The sequence below is a fragment of the Mastomys coucha genome, unplaced genomic scaffold (assembly GCF_008632895.1).
Source record: "Mastomys coucha isolate ucsf_1 unplaced genomic scaffold, UCSF_Mcou_1 pScaffold15, whole genome shotgun sequence".
NCBI classification, from domain to species: domain Eukaryota; kingdom Metazoa; phylum Chordata; class Mammalia; order Rodentia; family Muridae; genus Mastomys; species Mastomys coucha.
Window position 1 is genome coordinate 138,942,875 of NW_022196897.1, and position 19,684 is coordinate 138,962,558.

General features: G+C 47.1%; 1 protein-coding gene and 1 long non-coding RNA gene across 2 annotated transcripts in view; one reads left to right on the plus strand and one right to left on the minus strand.

The window, feature by feature from the left end:
• The window catches only part of Hck (HCK proto-oncogene, Src family tyrosine kinase), a 45,617-nt gene extending 25,933 nt beyond the window's left edge, over nucleotides 1-19,684 (plus strand). The window contains exons 7-13 of the mRNA XM_031372319.1: nucleotides 2,375-2,524; nucleotides 2,910-3,062; nucleotides 4,984-5,163; nucleotides 6,526-6,602; nucleotides 12,393-12,546; nucleotides 16,847-16,978; nucleotides 19,198-19,684. Coding sequence (XP_031228179.1) covers nucleotides 2,375-2,524; nucleotides 2,910-3,062; nucleotides 4,984-5,163; nucleotides 6,526-6,602; nucleotides 12,393-12,546; nucleotides 16,847-16,978; nucleotides 19,198-19,400 — 1,049 coding nt within the window. The 3' untranslated portion in view covers nucleotides 19,401-19,684. The remainder of the gene's footprint in view (nucleotides 1-2,374; nucleotides 2,525-2,909; nucleotides 3,063-4,983; nucleotides 5,164-6,525; nucleotides 6,603-12,392; nucleotides 12,547-16,846; nucleotides 16,979-19,197) is intronic.
• On the minus strand, nucleotides 4,183-16,987 carry LOC116091191. Its single transcript, XR_004118971.1, has 3 exons — nucleotides 16,819-16,987; nucleotides 8,377-8,545; nucleotides 4,183-5,289 (listed from the first exon to the last, which is right to left on the minus strand). It is a non-coding gene; the product is annotated as an uncharacterized LOC116091191 (long non-coding RNA).

A 19,684-nucleotide genomic window follows, 5' to 3' on the forward strand; every position in this document is an offset into this window, starting at 1 on the left:
GAGAGAGAGAGAGAGAGAGAGAGAGAGAGAAAGAAAAAAAGAAAGAAAGTTCTCTCTCGGTAGGGGAGGAGTAATGAGATGGCGCAACTAGAGATGTCCCAGGTCATTTGACAAGCTGAGTTCCATCCCCAGGACCTACACAGTAAAAGGGAAGAACCAACAGTTGATGATTGTCCTCTGACCTCTACAAGCATGACAATGGCATGCATGTCCCCTACCGCATAAGGGAGGAAGCTCTTTGTGGGCTTGTGGACAGGAAGAAGTCTTTGGTGTCAGGAGTCTTGTTCTGTGTTGGCAAGGAGTCATCTGGAGTGGGTGACTAGAGTTTAAAAATAAAAACACTGCAAAAGCAGGGGGATCTCTAAGTTTAGGGCCAGCCTGGTCTGCAGAGCAAATCCCAAGATATCCAGCACTACACAAAGAAACCCTATCTAGAGAAGAAAAAAAAATTACCTCGAACCACATAGACTGGTTCTGACTGGCATTCCCCGGGTGAGTTTCTCCAGGGCAGCAATGCCACACGCTGTGTGCATGAGTTCAGATTCCACGTGCATGTAAGCCTTTGGCTGTTTGCACTCAGACTACTGGATCTGAACAGATCAAGACAGCTGTGTAACGTGTGACCTGGTTGGTACTATGAGGCACATAGTTTGGGAGACATCAAAGGCATCTGAGAGTCCCGGACCAGTCGTTTGGTCTGTCTGAGGTCTGTGAGCATTTAGGCTGCAGGAAGGCCCAGCTTCTTGTCTCCCGCTATGCCTAGAGTAGCTTAGAGATTGGCCTGTCTAGTTTTACAGAGAAGCAGACCTGTGGACAGGAGAGTGGGCTGGACTCGCTCCCAGGGCCCCTTGGAGGTGGAGGTTTGCTGGGGATCTGACTGATTTAGAACAAGGTCCCAAGCCTTTGGCTGCTTTCCAGGTCCTGCACACCCTATCTAGCATCAAATATACCAGGCTTCCCTTGACTGGGATAGGGTAGCTAAGAAGGGGCCCAGGAGCCAACTGAACAGGCTTGGAACCCAAATGTGCTACTTGGCCAGCTGTGTGACTCCACGTGAGTTATTTCACCTATAAAGTGAGGCTGATAAGTCTATGAAGCCTCTACCTCGTGAGACTATTCACTATGATGAGTAATATCCATGTAATTTTAATTGATTAAAATGCACACTGTTCCCATTCATTCACTGTTCATTTGGCCAGCATGCTTAGAACAGCTTGGCATGTTGTCAGCTGTCATTCAACAATCTAAACCTCCCTCAATGACACTGTGCTATTACAAAAAGGAGGAAAAGTGAAAGGCAGAGAAGCTAGTTAGCACAGCTCATGCATGGTGAGCTGCAGTCACAGATTGGAAGACTTGTGTGTCTCCGGTCTGTGTGACAATCCGAGTCATAGCCTACTGCAAGCTGAACATTTTAGAGCCGCACATCTGTATTATCTCTCAGTTCTGGGAGCCAAGAGTCTGGGCTTCCTGGGCTCTGGTCAAAGTGTTTGTGGGGCTGACTCACTTTGGAGGCTTGCTGGGGCGGGGAGCGGGGACAGGGCTCCATTTCATTTTCTGTCCTTTCAGCCTTTGAAAGGCCACAAGTGTTGCTTGGCTCATGGCTCTTCCTCTCTTAACACCTATTCACTAAAATTGCCTCCCTCTGTTAAAGACCCCTCTGAATTCCCTGGGAGCCCCCTGCATACTCTGTCATGTAAGATCACATATTCCCAGCTGCAGGTGTTCACATGTGAACATCCTGGATACTATGCAGCTCACCACAGTGCCTATTTTCACACTTTAGTAATCAGACCAGATTTTCGTTGTTCTTTCTTTTTATTTATTTCTTATGTTTCTGTTTCTCTCTCTCTCCCAAATTAGTATAGCACCTTTGCTTTTTCTTCATTAAGTACAGACAGATATATGGTATAGATAATAGATAGATGATAGATAAATAGATTAGATAGAAAGATAGAGAGATAGATGATAGGTGGATGGGTAGATGATAGATCAGAAATAATGAAGCAATAATGACAGCCAGCTTACTGTCCCAAGTCCCTTACAAGTATTACTTCTGCTAATTATGGGGCAAACTGATGAGATGGAAAGGCATAACAATTCTTATTTTACAGGAGAGGAAACTGAGGCATAAAAAGGTCCAGTGGTCATTTGCCCAAGGGCTCACAGCTGAGAACTGCAGATCTAGGATGGGAACCCAGGCAGCCCAATGCCTCAGCCCACTCTTAACGAATTGAGCTTCTGCCCAGGTAGCACATGCCCAGGTGCTGCCAGCAGAGGCCTCGCAGGGCATCATAAGGATGTCGAGGTACTGACATCAGGTAGCCAGGCCTCTGAGGCGCCATTCTGAGGGGCCTCTCTTGGACCAATGCAGGGAGCTACTCGCTGTCTGTCCGAGACTATGACCCCCAGCACGGAGACACGGTGAAGCATTATAAGATCCGGACACTGGACAGTGGAGGCTTCTACATCTCTCCAAGGAGCACCTTCAGCAGCCTGCAGGAACTAGTGGTCCACTACAAGAGTGAGTAGTGCTCAAGGCCATCCATGCCTCCGAATTTGACTGCAGAGCCTAAGCTGCTCATCCCTGCACAGTGTAGCCCGGCTGTGATGCTGTCAATAGCCACAGCTTTTATTCCTCGGCACCTTGGCTTTGCTTTTCAATGGTTGGTCAGCTCTGGAGAAGGATCCAGAGTCTAGTGCTTGCTAGCCCCCACCGAGAGGGGCCTGCCTGTCTCTCAGAATCCCAGTGGCATGCAATGCTGCACTCAGATTTCCTGGCCTTGCCAGGCAGTCACTCTGGGCACTCCTGAGGGTGGTTGGACATGAGGGTGGAGGTTATACAGGCGTTTCATCATGCTCTGTGATTTGGGGGATGGATCACCTGCTGACTGGGCACTCTGTTTCAGAGGGGAAGGATGGGCTGTGCCAGAAGCTGTCTGTGCCCTGTGTGTCTCCCAAACCCCAGAAGCCATGGGAGAAAGACGCTTGGGAGATTCCTCGAGAATCCCTGCAGATGGAGAAGAAACTTGGAGCTGGGCAGTTTGGAGAAGTGTGGATGGGTAAGGAGCCAGGGCCAGAGTCCACAAAGCCAGTGCTGGGAAGGCCCTGAGGGTGTGACAGGGATCTCAACCGACAGTGGGGAATTTAAATACTAACCACAGAAGGCCACTCCTCAGATAGCAAACCAAATTGTCTTCAGGAGAATCACTAGTTTGCCTTTGTGGCCGGGCTTGAAGGTCAAAGAACTGCCCGAGTCCTCTGTTGTGTGGAGTTGGGAACAGGCCACCTTGTGGGGCTGGCATACTCAGGGCCTCATGTGATGGTGAAAATTCATAGTGAGGGGAAAGGACTTGGGTTTTCAGGTGAGTCCAATGCTGGCAACTAAAGACTAAGCTGTTCAGCTCATGAGCCACGATGCCCAGTGACATTTCAGACATGATGGGACACCAGAAAGACCTGGCACACCCCTGTGGTCCTTGCCCCAGTACCTGTTTCATGGGGAGGTAGATGGTCACGATGCCTGGCCCACTGTGTTAACACTCCTCTGGGTGGCAGATGGAAATGAGGCAGCTTGTAGACATGCAAACATTCAGCCAGATAAAGTAAGTTTTAAACGCCTGTGGCTCAGCTACATTTACCAGGAGCCTGCTATATGCCAGGTGCTGAGTAAATGAAGCCATAAGGAAGTGCAAGGAGGAAAGACAGCTCTGAGGAAAAAAGTTGGGGCTGATAAAAAACAAAAACAAAACTGTTCCATGAGACCCTGTGCTCTCACTACAAACAACGCCACAGCTCTGGATTTGAGCTTCCTAGCATCCAAGGCACATAGAGAAAGAAAAGCATGTATAAGCCAAGAACCACCAAATGAAGCAAGAGAACAGTGTGTGGCAAGTCCCTGTAGCTGAGAACTTGAGGGACAGGTGTATACTTCAGTGGTTAATGCATAAAAGCCAGAGTAAGGCCAGTGAGATGGCTCACTGGGTAAAAGGGCTTGCTGCAAAAGCCTGAGGATCTGAGTTCAAACCCAGAAACCCACACTGAAAAGAGGGAACTGCTGACAAAGATCGTCCTCTGACCTACACACACACACACACACACACACACACATGCACAAGCACACACACACACAGAGACAGACAGACAGACAGACAGATGTAAGGAGACAGACAGAGACAGAGACAGAGTAGTAAGTTATTTATTTATTTATTTTAAAAGAAAGCAAGAGTGAATTTATTGAGCCAGGCCTAGTGATACATGCCTACCATCCTAGCTACTATATTGAGACAGGAGGACTCAAGTTCAAGGCCAACCTGAACAACTTAGAAAGACCCTGTTTCAAAAATAAAACGTGAAAAGGGGGCTGAGATATAGCTCAGTGGTAGAGCACTTTCCCAGTATGAGATCCTAGTTCAGTTTCTAGTTTGAGCATGTGTCAGAGGTGACCTTGGTGGTGACAAGGACAGAAAAGTAGGCATGATCAGGTCAAGCAGACCCTATGGGACAACATGAATCTGGTATTTGTTTCAAGGCAGCGTTAAGCTTATACACCGTGCAGACTCATGTCACATCTAATTGGTGGCTTAAGGGTTACTACCCTTATTACTGTCATAGTGGGCCCAAACTCAGTATCCTGTATGCGCTAAGCAAGTGCTGTGCCTCTGAGCTCCAGTCTCAACCCTTGTCTTTTGAGTCATGGGCTGGCCGGAAGCCCCCAATCCTCCTACTTCACTGGCTTGAGAGGAGAATGACAGGCATGTGCCCCAAGCCCAGACAGGAGGATTTTACAGTCTTGCAAACAGCGCTTCCCACTTAGCAGGTGAGGAAAGAAGCCCAGAGCACTTAGATGCTTCAGCTAGGCAGGAAACTGGTCTCCAGCCACCGGGCTGTCCTCTCTCTGTCTTAAAGGCCTAAGAGGGGCAGGGAGGGCTCCTCCGGGGCTGCTGGGTCCTAACCACCCTCTGTGCTCCATGCCCTCCCCAGCCACCTACAACAAGCACACCAAAGTGGCAGTGAAGACAATGAAGCCGGGGAGCATGTCTGTGGAGGCCTTCCTAGCCGAGGCCAACCTGATGAAGACGCTGCAGCATGATAAACTGGTGAAGCTGCACGCCGTGGTCTCTCAGGAGCCCATCTTTATTGTCACGGAGTTCATGGCCAAAGGTGCGTGGGCTGGGACAGAGTGTGGTCCAAGCTGACTCCTTTCAAAGATGACCTTGACATGGCTCTTCTGGCACATCCAACACTTCAGCCTCCTGGCTCGCAGAGTGAAATTGTGTGAAGGGAGCTCTGTGGAGAGAAAGGGCAGGGACTGCAGAGCCTCTGGACAACAGAGGAATCACGTGGCTTCCTTGTGACTTGTACCTGGGAAGCTTGGTGCTGGGCTGTAAAGAAGCCCTGCTTCAAGTACTGAGGGACAAGAAGCCACATGGAGAAAGACCATAAAGGTGACACATCATCTTGAGTGTTCCACCGGTGTCACTTCACTTCACAGTATGGTCCTTGATCAACCCACAGAATAATGACAGTGTTCATGTTGTCACTTCAGGCTACTTAGCTTTTGGCCACCCTACCCTGTGATTATTCAGCATATCTCAGGAATGTTTGAGAAAGGATTTCACTCTGTAGCCCAGGCTAGCCTCAATCTCACAGCTGTCCTGCATCAGCCTCTCAAGTGCTAGGATTACAGATGTGTGTCTTCACACCTGGCTTCTCAGAGTTTGTTTGTTTCCTTGTTTTAAGACAGCCTGTTTACAGTCACTTTCATTCCCTGGTCATTTTTGGATAAACATCTCACACAACATCACCCAATGTGACTTGAAAACTCAAACCTTTCTCTACTTTTCAAGTCTACAAATCTACAACCAGCCAGCTTTCCAAAGCCAAGCCCTGGGCATCCAGATTCAGAGGCCACATCAGCCAAAGTGTTAGTAAACATCTAAAAAGTCCTCTCAGAAGAATTCAAGCTCTAGCACTCAGATACTAGGGGCAGTAAGTAGCCATGTCTTTTAATTAGCAAGACGACTGGGCAGGGATGGATGCTGGTAGTCAAGACTATTCTCCTAGCTGAAGTGGAAAAAGAGCTGGAGCTCGGGAGTCAGAGACCAGCCTGAACAACATAGCAAGACACTATCTCAAGAAGAAAGTCATACCTGGCTTGCCTTTAAACACAGTGCTTGGGAGGCAGAGGCAGACAGATCTCTGTGAGTTCAAGGCCAGCCAGACTGGTTTACAAATCGAGTTTCAGGACAGTCATGACAACACAGAGAAGCCCTGTCTCAAAAAATGAACAAGGAGAAGGAGGAAGAGAAGGAGAAGGAGGAGGAGGAGGAAGAAGAGAAGAAAAAGAAGAAGAGAGTTGGCTGGAGGTGTAGCTCAGTGGTAGGGCACTTGCCTAGCATGTGTTAGGCTCTGGGTTTAATCCCTGTACTGCAAAGAGGAAAACTCTCTATTGCTATGAAAAAAATGTTCCTTTTTTCTCACTAAGGAGTAGTAGTCCATGTTCCTTCTCGCTCCCCTCTGCAGGAAGCCTGCTGGACTTTCTCAAGAGTGAAGAAGGCAGCAAGCAGCCATTGCCAAAACTCATTGACTTCTCAGCCCAGGTGAGCTGTGCCCGTGACGGTCAGGAGAGGTGACAGGAAAGGTGACGTCATTGGCCACCCTACCCTGTGATTATTCAGCATATCTCAGGAATGTTTGAGAAAGGATTTCACTCTGTAGCCCAGGCTAGCCTCAATCTCACAGCTGTCCTGCCTCAGCCTCTCAAGTGCTAGGATTACAGATGTGTGTCTTTTGTGTGAATACTCATCCTCACCATGTACACAAGGACTAGTCACAGCACTCTAAGTACTGAAAGACTTATGCATGCTAAAATCCCTTATAGAAAATAGTATATTTGCAAATAGCCTAGGCACATTCCCCTGTATGCTAGTTAAAGCATTTCTAGGTGGCTTATGGAATCTAACATAAATGCTGTGTAAATAGTTATTATTTTGTATTTTATAAGGGGCAATAATCATTTAAAGTCTGCAGATACTGAATACAGATGCAGGTGTTTTTTAGACTATTCTTGATGTGCAGTTGGTTGGATCTGCAGATGCAGAACCGCAGACACAGACTGTCCTTCATATGAGCCAACTCATACAGTGCTGACATAAAACTAGGGGATTTTTATAAAAGATTAATTATTTTATTATATGGGTCTTTTGCCTGCATATAAGTCTGTGCTACATGAAAGTTTGGTGCCCTTAGAAGAGGGTGTCAGATTCTCGAGAACTGTCGTTATAGATGCTTGTGAGCCACCATGTGGGTGCTAGGACTGAATCCAGGATCTCTGGAGGAACAGCCAGTGCTCTTAACCACTGAGCCATCTCTCCAGATCCTGGGATAATTTTGTTGGCTAGCTTTTGATGTGATGAATGGAACCTGGGGCCTCGTACATGCCAGAGAAGGATTCTACATTTGAGCTACATCACCAGCCATGTAAGTCATCCATTCTTATGTAACAGATAAAGGCTAGTAGCCTGAAATGATGACACTGAATATTTCCCGTGATTCTCTGGACTGACTATAGCAGGCTAGAGGGACCACTTTTTGAACAGAGGTGACATGAGGAGCATTGTCCAAAGTGACGTTCATCCTTACAAACTCTCCCCATTGTGGCCTCTCGGCCCTTGGTCTTTCTTTACAGCCCAGTATCAGAGCTCCAAGAGAGATTTGTCCAAGGTGCAGGTAGTGGGAAGCCTCTGTTCGCACTGACTTGTCAATACCCTATTGGCCAAAGCCAGTCACAGCAGCCAAGCCCAGAGTCCTGGCAGGCAAATGCAGGAGTCTGGTCACAGGGAGGCAATTGTCATTCCATCTTACTATCATAAAACTGAAGTGTGAAGAATTTAAGTACAAACTAGGCACAATGGTGAATGACTGTAATCATAACACTCTGGAGGCAGAGGGGAAGATCAGGAGGGCCAAGGCTAGACGTGTGCTGCAGAGTCTGTCTCAGATGAGGAAACTGAAGCCCAGGGAGGCTCTGCAGCTGCAGCTGGCCTAAGCTGCAGGCTGATTAGAGGGAAGGAGTGGCGCCCACAATAATGACAATAGCAAACACTGCTGGCTTCATGCAGTTCACTTGTAGGTGAGACCACAGGCATTAGACAATGAGCTCTTAAAGGCCCACTACCTCCTCCATGGCCCTGGCTCAGAGTCTGAAGAGCAAGAATTCAGCACAGAGAAGCAGCTATGTAAGAAGCCCTAGGGACACATCTTAAAACACCAATTTAAAATAAATAAGCAAAACAAAAATTATCCAGAGCTTCCCTGGGTGCACACACCCTGGGTTCTATTCCCAACTCTGTATAAACAGTTATCCTTTCTCACCTGCCCCTCGGCCACATTCCATGTACAGCTGTTTTCCTCCAACTCTGTCTTTTGCTCTCCACTCTCTGGGGGGAAACCTGGTGGACAGTGGTGCTGTGGGAATGCAGAGCCTGGTCCAGGAGCCATCAGAGAAGGCTTCACTGAGGAAGAGGTCTCTAGTTCAAGGAGCCTGGGGATTAGAAATTCCACATGTAGAGAGGAGTAGGGAAGGCGTTCTAGACAAAAAGAAACAATCTGTTTGCCGGGCGGTGGTGGCGCACGCCTTTAATCCCAGCACTTGGGAGGCAGAGGCAGGCGGATTTCTGAGTTCGAGGCCAGCCTGGTCTACAGAGTGAGTTCCAGGACAGCCAGGGCTACAGAGAAACCCTGTCTCGAAAAACCAAAAAAAAAAAAAAAAAAAAAAAAAAAAAAAAAAAAAAAAAAAAAAAAAAAAGAAACAATCTGTTCAAAAGGCCAAAAAGGCAAAGAAGAGCCCGCGCCTGGTCAGCCAGAGCCAGAGTGTGGCTCAGATGAAAGGGATGTGGGTACAGCTGAACTTAGGGTTGAGCCTGGCGGAGACACCCAGGTCAGAGCTCATAGAGTGCGAAAATACCAGGGGCTCAGATCCTGGCCAGGTCTAACCAGAAGCCCTACTTTCAGAACCCTGAGTGCCAGAGGCCTATGGAAATCAAGGCCAGGCACTCCATCCCAGTGGGCCCCAGTCTTCTGGGAAACAATAGTCTGGCCTGTTCCTAAAATATAAACATGTAACCAGCAGGAGCTTTGCTGGTGAGCCAGAGTCAAAGGCTACAGCAAGAGCTGCTTCTGCAGCTGGAGAATATGGCTTAGTCAGTAGTGTGCTTGCCTGCTAGGTAAGCACTAGAAGGCCCAAGTTTGGTCCCCAGCACCACATAAACCAGAGTTAATTAATTACATATCTGTAATTAATCTGAACATTCGAGAAGTGGAAGCAGGAGGCTCAGAAGTGCAAAGTTATCTCTCCTCTGTTATATAGTGAGTTCTAGGTCAGCCTGAGATACATGAAACCTTGTAGCACAAAACTGAACCACACTCTCTCTGACTTACAGCTGAAGAAAAGAAAGCCAGGTCAGAGAGACGTTCTGGCCTTGGTACACCCAAAAGCAGAGGTTGATTCTGAGCCTGGGCAGAACAGGAGGACCCGGTTTTGTGACCTTAGACCTACTCTGTTTCTCAGTTTCACAGTCCAGTGGGAAAATTGTGCCACAAATGGAGCTTTCAAGTATGATAACAGATTTTAGCCCCAATTTTATTGGTGAAATAAAATTTCATGTAATAGATTTAAAAAATGTCTTAATAGAACTACTCCTGGGCTAGAGAGATGGTTCAGTGGTTGAGAGCACTGGTGGCTCTTCTGGAGGGCTGGGGTTCAATTCCCAGCAACCACATGGCAGTTCATAGCTGTCTGTAACTCCAGTTCCTGGAAACCCAACACCCTCACACAGAAATGCATGCAGGCAAAACACCAATGCACATAAAATAAAAGTAAATAGCTAGGCAGTGGTGGTGCACACCTTTGATCCCAGCACTCAGAAGGCAGAGGCTAGCAGATCTCTGTGAGTTCAAGGTCCACAAAATGAATTCCAAGACAGCTATGGTTACATAGAGAAACCCTGTCTTGAATAACTAAAAATAAATAAGTAAATTATATTTAAAGAGAGAGGGGGCGAAGAAGCTCTTCCTCTTGAAGAAAAGCTATTCCTATTGACGTTGGCAGAGAGTGATATTATATTATTAAAGACACATATACACTCACTCACACTCTTACATACACCCATACACACTCACACACAAACTAACACATACACATACATACAAGCACTGTGCTGGAATCTGCTTGCCACTTCTCTGATTCCCTGATGCTCTTGGAAGCAGACCCAAGTTCTATACCTGGGGACCTGCCTGGTGGTTTTGAAACTCCATCTGCTTATTGCCATCAAGTCCCAGAGTTTGAGTGATATATGGGGTATTTGTGTTAGTCTCAGCTCTGCCAGTGAGGCTCTGAGCAAGGCACTTGGCTGCTCTGATGACATTACTAGCCACCTCTCAAGTGAATACTATATGGCAGACACTGTCCTTGCCTGTGGTACAAGCTTAGAGGTTAGCCTCCCTAAGAGACCTGGGAGACAGGCTTGAAGTCACAAGCTTGGGGATCAAGTTGCGCTGGTCCAACTCTACAACCATGATGCTCCATTGTCTCCCAAGTGGAGCTAGAATACTTTCCCCACTGAGCTCACATAAGAACCAGCGATATGTCAGCTAGCAGAAAAGCACTAGTGTAGAGGTTGGGTAAGAGTCATGTGCTATGCCGCTATGAGCTGGTTATTTATGACTCTGGGCTTTCAATTTCCCTCCTGTGGACCCTAACCCTCTCCAAGCCCACAGTTTATAAAAACAAACAAAAAAACCTGCTGTGTGTATCAGTTTATATTAAATAAGCTGCAGTATCTTCTTAGTAACTTCGCAAACTGCTCTTCTAAGGATGTCGTGTAAAGTTCCAGACCTCCAGACCCTGTCTCACTCCACTACAACTCTATTCCAGACAAAATCACTCTTGAGATTTCATTCAGAAAGCTTGGCTTATTCCCACTGTCTTTGATGCCCCCTCCTGTTCATTCTTTGCAATTGCACTACCTGGTTCCCTCAGGTTTTGCCTTTACTCTGTTTTGGGCTGTCTGATCAGACCACTCTGGGTTCCCCAGATAACCTCAGCTGATAATTTCTGGGTGCAAGCCTCCAGACCTCTACAGTTCTGGACTGTCTGGAGCCAGTCTGTTTTGAAGCTGACATTCAGGACAAGCATCTCTGTAAAGTGGGTCACAATGAGTCTGCCTCCACAGGGTCCAAGGTAGTTCTGTAAGCTATACATGCGGCTTTCTGGACAACCGAGGTATCTCTTCCACCTCTTTTGACCTAACAGCCATGTGTCTTTCTACCAGAATCTTTAAGAATAAGAATTCTTCACACTGTCTTGGAGCCACAGTGGTCCTTAAATATGCATCCAGTTATACTGAAGGGCTTCGTGAAGTCTGCCATTGCCACTCTTCATGCTCAGAGGGGTACCTTCAAGGATGCTCAGCCTTCCCAAGCTCAGCTTTCCCACCTCTGCTCAGCTACCTGGCTCCATGCTACTCTAGGATCACTGGTCCTCCCGCCTTTGCGTGTGGTAGTCCCCTGCCTGCAATGTTCTTATTCAACACACTTACTATTGTGGTCATCCCATTCTCTACTAGAATGTCACCTCCCCCAAGCAGTTTCCACGACCATCCAACAAAACCTTCTGAAACCACTTCCATCTGGTACCTTGCCTTGCCTTTTCTCTGTGGTGGTCATGCCTACAATGGCTGTGCCTACCTCCTGCTCAAAGGACTGGATAGGCACTCTTACACAGTCTGAGGATTTCTGTTGGATTAGCAGGCGAATTTTACAGGCTTGAGGATAAGGATGATGTAAAAGTGAGAAGAGTGAGATGTAAGAGGTTAAGAGCACTGAGTGCTCTTCCAGAGGTCCTGAGTTCAATTTCCAGCAACCACATGGTGGCTCACAACCATCTGTAATGGGGTCTGATGCCCTCTTCTGGTATGTCTGAAGAAAGTGACAGTGTACTCATATACATGAAATAAATAAATCTTTAAAAAAAAAAAAAAAGAGTGAGGAGAGAATATTGAGATGAGGTTGTCCCCAGAAGGGAGTATATGGGATCAAAGCTCCCCCTGGTCCTGGGAAACATTCACATTGCTTGTTCCTTGAGGACATTTCAAAGGGCTCTCCAGAAGTTTTGATGCTCTAAAAAAGCCCACAAGCAGAGCCAGAATTTGAGAATACCTTAAGCCTACATAGGCAGGCAGAGCAGTGCCAATTGAGAGCCCAGGATCCTTCTAACAAACAAACAAACAAAAAAGCAGGGGTGATGCTGATGCAGATGTCTGCCAGTTTTCCAGGGGCAGATTCTGTGTGCTTCTACTATGTGAGGATGACACTGTCTCTTCTGGGTACAGATTTCAGAGGGCATGGCCTTCATTGAGCAGAGGAACTACATCCACCGAGACCTCCGGGCTGCTAACATCTTGGTCTCTGGATCACTGGTGTGTAAGATTGCCGACTTTGGACTGGCACGGATCATTGAGGACAATGAATACACTGCTCGGGAAGGTAGGGAATGCTGCCCTCCTGGAAAGGGCAGAGATTTTTCCTAGACTAACTCTTGTATCAAGTCAGAAGACAGACAGCCAGGTAGATGGACAGATGCTGGTGTTCAGCTCCATTTTCCTTTTTCATGTAGTCCACAGCCCATGAAAGGCACTGCCCACATTCAGGATGGGGTTTCCCACCTCAATTAGCCTTATGTAGAAAGAGTCCTTCACAAACACACCCAGAAGGCGTCTCCTAGGCGACTCTAGAGCCTGTTGGGTGGGCAATGTTAATACCACACAAGACTTGAAGAGGAACATTTCAGGGCCGATCGATATGAAGACTTCAGCAACTACAGGTAGCAGTGAGAGGTAAGAGTAACTTTATGCTCAGAAAACAAAAACAGAACCATGTACATGTCCACAGATAGGGTGTGCATATCATCTGTGTCACACACATAATGTAGCGCCACACAGCAGCTAAGAACCCACACAGGGGGCTGGGGGTGGCACTCAGTGGTGGAGGCCTCACTAACATGGAAGACCATGGGCTCCACGCCCATCCCACCACACACCAATGCCACGTGCAACTAAGGGGGAAGGCATGACATCCAAATGAAAGAAGTGAATCTAAACAGAGTAGATCCCAGATTCTATATCATGGAATCCAAAATCAGGCAAAAGTCATGAATGAAGGTCATAGTGTTCTTCATGATAGCCCCAGACTGGAACACCATAACTGAACAGATGGAGAACATGTAAGTATCCATGTGAGTATCCATACCACAAATAGTGTCTGTACAGAATGGAAAGAACTGTTGGAAGCCTTAGAAGCATGCGAAATAGAGGCCAGGCAGCAATATCTGTTACTTTTGATATGAAATTCCCAGAATGGAGCATTGGTTGCCTAGGGCTATGTGAGAGACTCAAGAAAGAGGTTCTGAGAGCCAGGGATGGGGCTGGATGACATGTGATGAAATACTGTGCAATTCACAATTCTTCAGCTATAATGAAAGTCATCGGGAGCTGTGATGGCAACGCCTTTAATCCCAGCACTGCATTCAAAGCTAGCCTGGTCTACAGGGTGAGTTTCAGGACAGCCTGGACAGGGCTACACAGAAAAACCCTGTCTTTAAAAAAAAAAAAATCACTGGTATATACGCTTAAATGTGTGGATTTTATGGTTTGTGAGTTATATATCATTAAAGCTGTAAAATTCACTTATACCAACAAAGCTGTGAAGGGAAGTGGGGGAGTGCTAGCCAAAGCAGGGGGGTACCGCCCCAGAGTAGCTGGAAGGAGGGAGGTACCCTCCCAGAGTAGCTGGAAGGAGGGAGGTACCCTCCCAGAGTAGCTGGAAGGAGGGGGGTACCGCCCCAGAGTAGCTGGAAGGAGCCTCCTGAAAGGTTGCAAAGGCTATCATCTTTATCAACAAATGATGGTCACATGGTTACTTAGCTACAGAGACCATCAACGTCAGACCTTAAGTATCTGTATGCTTTAGCCAAGTCTAGAGGTGCAAGTAATCCAGTGTACTCTGGAGACAGATCACAAGTTCAAGGTCTGCCAGGGTAGTTACTGACCCTGTCTCAAAATAAAAAGTAAAGGGTCTGTAGTTCAGTGGCAGAACACTTACCTAGCATGTGTACTGTACTAGGCTCAGTTTCCAGTAAAACACACACACACACACACACACACACACACATATACACCATTTGATAAGTTATGATTTGATGTTTAAACTAGGTACAAAAATAAAATGAAAAGTTGTATATATAATCTAAATCTGCAAAGAATAACTGGGATATGGAGAAAACTCTCTAGATGTAAAAGAATGTGGCTGAGGATGTGGCTTGGTGGCAGAGCGCCTACCAGACATGCTCAAGATCTGGGTTTGAGCCTTAGTACCACACAAAAGTATGACATAAAGAAAATAGCTGGCTTAGAGCTGAGCTGTGAATCCCAGCACTCAGAAGGATGAGGATTACCATGAGTTATAGCAAACCTGGGATATGGAGACCCTGTCTCCTGAAAGGAGAGGAGAGGATAGAGCGATGGCTCCATGGTTAAGAGCACTTGCTGCTTTTGCAGAGGACCCGGGTTCTAGTATTCACACAGTGGCTCTCAATCATCTAACCCCAGTTCCATCGGATCCAACACCCTCTTTTGGATGCTGAGGGTACCAGACATGTATGTGGTACACATACATACATGTAGGCAAAACATCTCTACACATAAAATAAGTCATGTTAAAATACCAGTTCTTAAAAAAGATGGAGTGTGATGTGGATGTTTCCTTTAGGGCTGAGAATTGCCAATACTTAATCGCTTTCTCAGCCATAATGCAAGCCTTGCTGAATTCCAAAGAACATACAGATGGTCTCTTACTTAGAGGTGGCTGAGTATATGGTTTTAATTTTTTTTTTTTTTTTTTTTTTTTTTTTTTTTTTTTTTTTTTTTTTGGTTTTTCGAGACAGGGTTTCACTGTGTAGCCCCGGCTGTCCTGAAACTCACTCTGTAGACCAGGATGGCCTCGAACTCAGAAATCCACCTGCCTCTGCCTCCCAAGTGCTGGGATTAAAGGCATGTACCTCCACTGCCCAGCTTAAAAATAGTTTTATGGGACACCTTAAAGCACAAGTATTTTCACCCCACAAAGGGGTTAGCTTTAGATGCTGGGGCCTGAGATGGGACTTCAACCACCTTCGATCACAGCCACATGGAAAGTGAATTAGGGAAGAAAGCAGACCCAACTGAGATGGTATGTCATTACTGCTGCCAGGAAGTTGAAAGGACAGGGAGCACTAATTCAAATTAGCATCATATGGCAGGGGCCTCACATGAAGAGAAGGCCTCAGCTGCTGGTGTCAGCAGTGACACTGGCATCTTTTCACTTAGAATCCAACCCTAAGAGGAGGCAACAAAGTCAGCATGGCAGTTTGGACTGCAGCAAAAGTCCGGGACTGTGTCCTCAGTCACCCCTGGGACTTGGTCTTCCCCTGGTGCTGCAGCTTTTGTGACGACGCCAGTCGGGTTTATGTCCAGCTCTGAAAGGCTCCCAGGCTTCCATGACCGGCTGTTTAGGGTGATATGCGCCTTATGGACAATTAAACCATTGGTGATGGAGGTCTAGCCTCTCTATCCATGAAACCAAATGTCCTGCTGAAGTCTTTGAAATGCAATTGCTTGCAGCCTTCTAGCTCCTTCCTCCCTACAGCCCTCCAGTTTTGCAACTGCTGGTCCTGCCCCCTCAGCACTCAGCCTGTGTTCTCTGCCAGCCGTGATAAGGCATGGACAGCAGGTGGCAGCAGAGAGTGATCGAGAGCCCAGTCATTTATCGCCAACATTTCAATTTTCAACATTTTGATGGTGCAGACATAGTTGCATTGAGAAGAAGTGATGCAAAGGCGGGCATGGTGGTACATGCCTCCAGTCTGGACACTATGGAAGTGGGTGCAGAAGGATCAGGAACTCAAGGCCATCCTATCTAGGTTATGTAGTGAATTGACGCCAACCAGGGCTATGGGAGAGCCTGTCTCATAAATATAGTGAGTGAAAATGAATGAATGAATGAATGCATGAATGTTCGCTCCCTTTGGATTTTGATCTCTTTCCAAGTCTAATAATATACTGACCTCCCTCATGATGCTGAGCAAGAGCAGCTCTGATTTAGCCATGGTATGCAGTTGCTGAACCACAGTGTTCAGTAACTAAGTGTTCGAGGCATTTTTGACTTCTGGTTTTTGCCTTACAGTGAGTGTATTATAATCCTGAATCAAGGGGGCAGTTATATATCCTGTAGACCATATTCACCAGTTCTACTGTAATTAAGACAAATACCCACAAACTGCTAAGCAAATCCATTCTAGGGGGAAGGAGGGAAGAACAGGGTAGAGACACTCAGTGAATAGGGCAAACTTCAGACAACAGCTGAAATCCTCTCCTGTGCCCCATAGCTAAGGAATGGATTGGGGTGAGGTATCAGCTGTGACCTAGATCAAGCCCCCTGGAGGTCCTTCATCCCCAAAGACCTCTAGGACTCCACTTATCAGAGTTATAATTTAACAGGCAGCGATTGAATCAAGGATGTAGCCCGCAGAGTGAGCTCCCACATTATATCCACAGCTCCACTCTTCCTTGCTTCAGCTGTCTGTCCTCAAGACAAATGTCCCTCGATACCATGGAATCTGGGGCAAGGGGGGCACATTGCAACGACGTCACTGTTTGTAGAGGGCAGCAGGGGCCCCTGTCCTGATTCCCCCTCACCCCAGCCCTCACTGCTCCTCAGACTCACCGTGACTCTGCTCTGTCCAACTCTGCAGGAGCCAAGTTCCCCATCAAGTGGACAGCTCCTGAAGCCATCAACTTTGGTTCCTTCACCATCAAATCAGATGTCTGGTCCTTTGGTATCCTGCTGATGGAAATTGTCACCTATGGCCGGATCCCTTACCCAGGTAGGAAAGGGGACATGGGCTTAGGGGTGTGTCTAGAGCCCAACCTGGCAATGGCCCATCTTGTCAGTATGTCTATTAACTCAACTCTTGATCTTCCCCCAATCCCTCTCCATCTTTCTCATACCAATCAGAGGTACTGCCCTCCGCCACCCCTCAGGCTTTGTATAAAGGGTTTGCTGGGTGTTTCTTCTTTCCCACACCTTACTGCACTCAAGCAATCAGAGTTCAGCTTTTTGAGCAGGAGGTGAATGAGAAGATATGGAAAGGCCAGAACTGGCATAGCTTGGGTATGTGGATGGCTGTGAGTGCTCACTCAGGTTTCTTGGAAGCCATGAGATGGCACGAGGCTGGGAGGAAGTCAACTTTTTTTTCTTTTGAGACAAATTCTTACTCTATAGCCCTGACTGGCCTGGGACTTGATATGCAGACCAGGGTGGCCTTGAAGTCCCAGAAACCAGTCTGCCTCTGCCTTCCAAGTGCTGCAACTAAAGGTATACAGCATCATACCCAGATGATCTCTACTTTTAAGAGATGTACGATTGAGGCTGGAGAGATGGATAAGAGTTAAGAATACTCGTTCTTCCAGAGGATGGGGGTCCAGTTCCTAGCACCCGTGTGGCAGCTCACAACTATCTCACTCTAGTCCCAGGGGATCTGATGTCCTGTTCTGGCCTATGAGGACACCAGTATACATGTGATGTATATATGCACACATATAGGTGGAGGAAAAACACTCATACACATAAAATACAAATAAATAAAGAAATCTGAGGGGCAGGTCTTGGTTCAGTGGGAATGGGTGAAAGTATGTGATCAAGGTGGCACATGGGCCCTTGAGGGAGGTGGTGACAAATGGGCAGCTGGAGAAGGTGGTGGCATATGGGCACCTGAGGCAGGTGGTAGCACATGGGCAGCTGGGGCAGGTGGTGACATAGGCAGCTGGGACAGGTGAAGGCACATGGGCAGCTGGGGCAGGTGGTGGCACATGGGCAGCTGGAGCAGGTGGTGGCACATGGGCAGCTGGGGCAGGTGGTGGCATAGACAACAGAAATAAGCTGACAAACTGGGCCACATTTCAAAAGAAGCAAAGAGAGCCAAGGATGGCTGTCCTGGTAGAAGCTGTGGAAATTTGGGTTGATTCACTTGAGAGGATAGATGTCCAAGTAAGATATTTAAAGTTTTTTGGTTTTGCTCTTTTGTTTTGTTTGGTTTTGGTTTTTGGTTTTTCGAGACAGGGTTTCTCTGCGTAGCCCTGGCTGTCCTGGAACTCACTCTGTAGACCAGGCTGGCCTCAAACTCAGAAATCCACCTGCCTCTGCCTCCCAAGTGCTGGGATTAAAGGTGTGCACCACCACTGCCTAGCTTGGTTTTGCTCTTAATCACTGAATCATCTCTTCAGCCCTCCTCACCCAAGTTAAAAATAATACTAAAAATAAAAGTAAATTTGATGATCATAGGTATTCCATTGTTGTTTTTATCAACAACAGATGTAAACTTAGATAGAATAAGGAAATGATAGTGTTCAGAGTGACCATGAATCTGGCCTTTTGTTTTGTGGGTACACTAGTAAAATCCAGGCAGCAGATTATACAACCTACATCTATTTAGATGTCTGAGGCTAAAATTAACAGAACTAATAGACGGCTAGGCATGGTGGCCCACACCTTTAGTCCTGGCAGAGGCAAAGGCAGGTGGATCTCAGTGAGTGTAAGGCCAGCTGGTCTACATAGTGAGCTCTAGCATGGTCAGGGCTGCATAGTAAGACCCTATCTCAAAAATAAATACAAACAAATGGATAGACAGATAGAATAGCGACCAAGAGATGCAGAAACGGTAGGCTGGTTAATGTTCTTCCACCTTAAGAGGTCTAGCATTGCCAGATACTGGTGGCTCACGCCTTTAATCCCAGCACCTGGGAGGCAAAGGCAGGTGAATCTCTTCAGTTTGAATTTGAGGCCAGCCTGATCTACAGATTGAGTTCCAGGACAGCCAGTGCTACACAGAGAAACCCTGTCAAAACAAAAGCGAAAACAACAACAACAAAAGAGACCTGGCCATGCCTTGGTGGCTGGACAAACTTAGCAATTGGACAGTTAGTTTCTGTATCTTCCTCACATAGTTAGATGGTGACTGTAGCTCCATTTGCCACCCCTTACACACACACACACACACACACACACACACACACACACACTCTTACTTCCACACCTCTTTCTCAGGTATGTCAAACCCAGAGGTGATTCGGGCACTAGAGCATGGGTACCGGATGCCTCGACCAGACAACTGTCCAGAGGAGCTCTATAGTATCATGATCCGCTGCTGGAAGAACCGCCCAGAGGAGCGGCCCACCTTCGAATACATCCAGAGTGTGCTGGATGACTTCTACACGGCCACTGAGAGCCAGTATCAGCAGCAGCCTTGACTGGCAGGAAGGACATGAGCAAAAGCCAGAAGCCCCATCAGTGCCTTGACACGCCCAGCCTGCTGGGCCCACTCTCAGACACCACCCCACACACTCCAGCTGTCGAGTGGGTGGAGAGGACTTCCCAATCTCTTTCTGACTCTAGTCATCTGCAATCTGCCATTTTCAGGACCTCCAAGTTGGTATTTCTCATTTGCCTGGAATGACTGAATTCAATCTATAGCTGTGATTTAAGTGGGAAACTGTTAAAATAGTATTTAAATAAAAGATATGAATGTCAAAGG